This window comes from Gekko japonicus, unplaced genomic scaffold (genome assembly GCF_001447785.1).
Source record: "Gekko japonicus isolate JY-2015 unplaced genomic scaffold, Gekko_japonicus_V1.1 scaffold2132, whole genome shotgun sequence".
NCBI classification, from domain to species: Eukaryota; Metazoa; Chordata; class Lepidosauria; order Squamata; family Gekkonidae; genus Gekko; species Gekko japonicus.
The window spans coordinates 173,361-179,360 of NW_015171568.1; the positions used below are offsets into that span (position 1 = coordinate 173,361).

General features: G+C 45.8%; 1 protein-coding gene across 1 annotated transcript in view; it reads right to left on the bottom strand.

Annotated features, from left to right (window-relative positions):
- KCNK1 (potassium channel, two pore domain subfamily K, member 1) overlaps nt 1-3,994 on the bottom strand; it is a 30,546-nt gene extending 26,552 nt beyond the window's left edge. Inside the window, exon 1 of the mRNA XM_015419788.1 lies at nt 3,640-3,994. Within this exon, the coding sequence (XP_015275274.1) occupies nt 3,640-3,994 (355 nt within the window). The remainder of the gene's footprint in view (nt 1-3,639) is intronic.
- Between the last annotated feature and the right edge of the window lie 2,006 nt (nt 3,995-6,000).

Here is a 6,000-nt window from a genome sequence, read left to right on the forward strand (position 1 = left end):
TCAGCAGGTCAGAGTCAAAGATCCGCACATATTTCCATACACATTTTCACCTATTCATGTCTAATTGAGAGGGTCTATTTCATTCAACGAAAAAGGAGCACAAAGGCAAACAGAAGATAAACCCTGCCTTCTCCCCCACTTTGTCTGCTATGCTTGGTTGCTTTCAGCACTTTCATCCCAGACGCTCTTCAATACCAAAAGTGGGCTGTGTTGGAAGAATGTGTTGAAAGCAACCAAACTCAGTAAGTTAAGCCCAGGGAAATGGCAAGATTTAGCTTCCCCACACTAGCATGACTACTTACCCAGCTTTAAATGTGAAAAAAAATCATGTGGATCCCTTCCCCGCTCTCATCCAGTTCTCTGGCCTGGATCTTTCAGGTTGACTCACATCATTCAACATTTGACACCACAAGTATCATTGCTATATCCAGTTGTAGCCTCAAAGTTTCTATAGGACTGCTAAATGGTTGAAGGAGCATAGCCTAACTCTGAAAAAAGAGCAAGCATTCTGAATGAAGAGAAACCTGATTTAGGATGAAGGACTCCAAACTGAACTGGACTGCTTAGGATTCAGAACAACACACACCAAGAACACTAAAAGCCATGGCACACAACAGAACTGCCAAGATACAAGTAAACTATACAGATCATGAATATGTGATGAATTAGTTATGGGTGTGCTTTTCTCCTTCAGCCACACATGATGAGCAATCGGTTTTTCCACTGCAACAGGAAATGTAATACTTGCTTGTCCTCACGAGGTCACCTTATTCAGAAAGTGAGAGAAGCAAAGAAGCTAACTTTCCTTCTTTTAGCAATCATATCAGCATTGTGAGGTACTTTCTGCTTTTGAGAAGACTTGTAGAACTTGTACTCTCATGATAATGAAAAGAGGCTTCTGAATTTTTTAGTTCTGTCAAATAAAACTTGAAAACATTTTTTTCTAAACATAATTAGATTCTCAGCTCTTGCAAAAACCCTGACTTTGGATATTTCACATAACATAACAAAAGGAAAATCAGCTGACTGAAATCTGATTTCAGTTGGATTTCAAGTTTAAATGCAAAGTATTTTCACTAGTTAACTGGAAATCAGACAAGCCAAAGATATGGGACAAAAGTTTATGCTCTTTCTGTCTCTATCCTTTTGAAGGGTTTTGAAGAGAGCCAGTTTGGTGTAGTGGTTAAGTGTGCAGACTCTAATCTGGGAGACCCGGGTTTGATTCCCCACTCCTCCACTTGCACCTGCTGATGTGACCTTGGGTCAGTCACAAGCTCTGGCACAGTTGTCCTTGAAAAAAGCAGTTTGTGTCAGAGTTCTCTCAGCCCCACCCACCTCACAGGGTGTCTGTTGTGGGGAGGGGAAGGGAAAGGAGTTTGTAAGCCGCTCTGAGACTCCAAGTGAAGGGCGGGGTATAAATCCAATCTCTTCTTCTTCTCTCTGTAGCACTTAAGAAAGTAAGCTTGTAATTGAACTTCCTGGCAACTCTTTTAAACATATTCAAGTAATACCTCTGGGTAGACAGCCCATGAATGCTCTTGAAATGAATCCAAGGCATCTTTTTATTCTCAAGCTTTTTGGTATAAGAACATTCATTCCTGACCTGAAAGGGCTCAGTAAATCTAGAAAAGGATAATCATGTCTCTTTCCCTTCCCCCCCCTTTCACTCCACCTAAATAGCTGATGACGTCAAAGAAACCAGATGTCCAAAATACTGTTAAAACCAAAACCTGCCATATATAAAGAATCCCTATATATCCTAATGTGTGTAATATCACCTTACAAAACCAAGTTAGTGTAACTTTAGAATACTTCCCCTGCTTTTCCTAACTTCAAATAATCTAACATTTATCATTCAAAATACTGTAATATGTGCCTCAAGCCACCTTAATACTATAGTTCAGTTCTATTTTGTACTGTATGTACATACAGTCTTTTGTACTGTATGTTTTCAAAATAATTCAGTAATCTTTACGTAATATAGAAATCTAGTAATCCCAGCAGGAACAAGTTCCTCTAAAATAAATGAGGTTTACACAAGTCACATCTCTTTTTCACAGGGTTTCCAAACTGTATTTCTAGTTTGGCATCACTCTCTTTACATTACAATCAAGAAGCAGGAAAGGGAAGTCCTGTTCTTTGGGTGCCAAACTTTTCATCAAGATGATCCCTGATGAGAACTTTGTCTTTCACTAAGGAACTAAACCAGTTATGCACAAGAATGCACAACTGCTGTAAGATATCACACAGGATCTCAACATACACACAGGAAGTATTTTTTCTGAAAAACAAAATTACACAAGCATTACCTTACTTCCTGTAGGCATGGTTGGGTGAACACTGGCCTGTCAATACAGCACTGATGTTTTTTCTGGCTCTGAACATCTAGATCTGAAGAACACTTTCATGTACAGTCTATATGAAGCACCCTATTCCAGTACTGAAAGATGTGTATTGGCTTATGTTTAGTCTCTTGACCCAATTTCAAAATGCTGGTCTTGATTTATATAGCCTAAATTATCTGGAAATGGAATACTCAAAGACTCCCTTTTCCCTTATACTATCTCTACATGTGTGGGATAAAATGTGAGTTTTAAAATATGCATAATACTGCCAGGGCAGGCTTTTACACTTGCTTTATGGACCAATACAAGTCAAATCCAATTTTAAACTTCATGCATTCCTACACTTCATTATCTTCTACCCCTTTGGAAAAATCTGTTTCAGTTAGGAATGTATGGCTATAGGGTTTTGTTGTTGATCCTTTTATCTTTTGTACATGTGTATGAAGACTATTTTCATCACATCTCCTTTCTTTGGCAAATACATCTGTTGCTTCTATGCCACTATTACATCACATCAATGTCATATGCTGTTTTTACGCAACTGAAGCAAAAACAGAGACCAATTTTAATGATAACACATCTTTCAAATTTGTCAATATAGTTTTTTGGGGGGACTGCAATTCTGTCATGAATGGAAACTATATCTTTAAAAAGAATTAATTCCACTGATTAAATGTCTAAACAAAGAGGTACTGGGGGGCCCAGCCATCTTTGGAATCCATGGAAAATGCCACAAAATCAACAAAGTGACTTGAGGGCATTCTGTAGCTGCTTACTAGTGAGGGCAAGACACTACATGTGCTCAGAATCATCTTTATTAAACCATATATTCCAGAATTTATCCCAGGTACTGAAAACAGGTTCGGGGGAACCTTGGCGCATATCAAGACATGCTCCCGAAATTCCTGCGCCCGGCTGAAAGAAGTAGAACCCGGCATACAGAAAGTGAAAGACCGGCAGTTGGACAGAAAGAAGAGGAATTACTTTGGGGAGGGGGGGGAAGAGGCGTCTTGCTGACAGAAAAGGAGAATACTTTCTAGAGTGAGAGGCGGTGAGGCTTAACCCCAGTGGAAGCCAGGCCCGGCTGTCCTCTGTCCTGGAAGCCCTTCTCCCTAACTGCAGCTACAGGGGACAAGAGGCCGAGATGAGGGTCAGGCATGCTGCATCCGGCACGAGACTAATCCCAGCGAGAGATGCCGGGGCGAAGGCCTCCAGGCGGGCACCGCAAGGCCCCAAGCTGAAGCTGCGAGGGAAGGGTGGGCTGGCGGGGCCTGGGCCCGGCCCGGCTCCTTACCCGTGGTGGAGAGCACCGTGCTGGCGAAGAAGAGGGACGAGGTGAAGTCCCAGTTCCAGTTGGCGGAGGCGTTGCTCAGCACCGACACGCCGTAGTTGCTGGCCTCCAGGACGCGCGCCAAGAAGCTCTCGAGCTGCGCTTCCGACAGGCACTTGTGCTCCTCCACGAAGCTCCGCTTCAGTTTGCGCAGCTCCTGGCGCAGCAGGTCTTCGTAAGGCAGCTCCACCGACGAGAAGACCACGGCGCCGAAGACCAGGTAGAGCAAGTAGCCGAGCACCAGCAAGCCGAAGCACCAGGCGGAGCGGTGCCTCTCCACCAGCCGCACGCACGAGCTGCCGGCCAGCGACTGCAGCATCTTTCCCTGCCAGCGCCTCGCCGCCGCCCCGAGCGCCAGCCCGCCTCGCCGCCGCCGAGCCACCGCTCGGCTCCTCGCCCGGGCTCTCGGAGGCGGCGGGTGAGTGGCGCGCGCGCGGGGTAGTAGTACCAGGAGGCGGGAAGGCAGCCGCGGCTCAGCCGGGCGGCCTCTAGCAGCCCGCGGCAAAGCTGCGTTGGAGACCCTCCCTCCTTACAATGCTGGCGCGCGGGCCCCTCGCCTCGCCAGCCTTTCGGCGAATCGGAGCGAGCCCCTCTCCGTCTTTGGGGCGCCTTCTTTTCCTGCTTCCTCCTTTCTCTGACTTTCAGGCTCAAAAGCCCAGATGATGTGGCGCTCACGTGGTTTCTCAGCTCAGGTAACCAGCATTGCATCGGGCGTCAGCAGTAGCTGCTAGCTGAACTGGTTCCAGCTGGGAGCCTGATGAAAGACGAAAGGGGGGAAAGGCGCGGGCAGAGACCCCCTGGAGACCTGGAGAGTCGTGGGCTCAAATGGAATGACCATTAGGGCAAAAGGGGGGGGGGCTTTCCAGACCGCTGGAGATTCTGCCTTGGCACCTTAGGAGTCCCTTTTTATGGCTCTTGATCCTGGATGATCGGTTGTTTTTCTTTTCGTTTTGGCCAGTCCAAATACCATTCTATTTGAGGGCTGATGTGGACAATACTGTCCCATTCCCTCAGGAGCAGGCACAGGAGTGTGAGAAGCATCCAGAATAAAAGACATCCTTCCACTTCAAGCTGTACTTGTACTGGCCCATATTGTTCCTCTGCCTGTCCTCTAGGTGATGATCCCAGAAATCAGAGCTACCGGATATTGCCCTTAGTTGTCAGTGATGACCGCTGCCATTGGGGAGCACTTTTATACAGAAGCATTGCTGCAGTGCTGTGGCCTGTTAAGTTCAGTGGAGTCCTGTACAAAGCAAAATGGTGTATGTATGCCTATCCTGCTGCACTGCATATGAACTGGGATCACTTAATAAGGTGCTACAATGTGTTGCATTGGGCTGATGTAACCAACCAGCTCTCTTTGGCTGAAAGGTGTTCATGCAGGTGAGTACGCTGTAGGCCTATCTAGCTCTGTCCCTCCTCTGCCTGTTTCTCTGCCACATATTGGATGCAGCTGCACTGGCATTTAACTTACCAGGAAGGTGTGTCATGTCACTGGTATAAGGTTGTGTGATCTGCTGCCTGTTGCTATGGAGCAGTAATTGTTGTACCCCCACCCCAGCTAACAGGGTTTGGGAATGCATTCCGTTCACTTGCAAACCCTGCATGACCACACAGAGATGATGGTGCATAGATATGACAAGCCACATCACAGAAGATACTACTCTAACATTGGCATTATCCAATCAACAGTTTGGCAAATCAATTTTCTGCCAGGAAAGGGTGGGGTTGGGGCAGAAGGATTTTGCCTCCACTTTAGCACTGAAAGGAAACCTGGACGGTCCACCAATTAGTATCAAAGATGACTCATCTCTTTTGTCAATTTTGGAAGCAAGTATAACAAATGAAAGGGAAGAGAGCAGTGACGTGAGCCTACAGCATGCCAACAAGCCTCTGAGAAGCAAAATGACCTAGATATGATCCTTTTCAATCTGGATTCCATCATAGTACATAAACTACCTTGGTTGCCCTGATAGATGGACAGCCATTTTCTGTAGCTACAGCAATGAGCATGTAAAATCAATATTGTACTGCCTCCCAGTTTGTTTCTGAACTTCATTCAAGTTGCTGCCTTTGGACTGTAAAACCCAAAATGGCTTGAAGTAGCCTTTTTGTTTTGTATCCTTCTAAATTTTGCTTCTACTTCCAGAAGGTCAAGGGTGCAATGTGATGCCAGCACCATTTTAAATCTACAGACTTGGTAAACGTATCACAGCATGCTGACAAGCCAAGGTCTTACTAGCATCTCTCCACCACCACCCCCTCCCTGCCATCAAACCTCCAGCCTGATGAAGAGTTCTGGATAATTCAAAAACTTTCATGTCA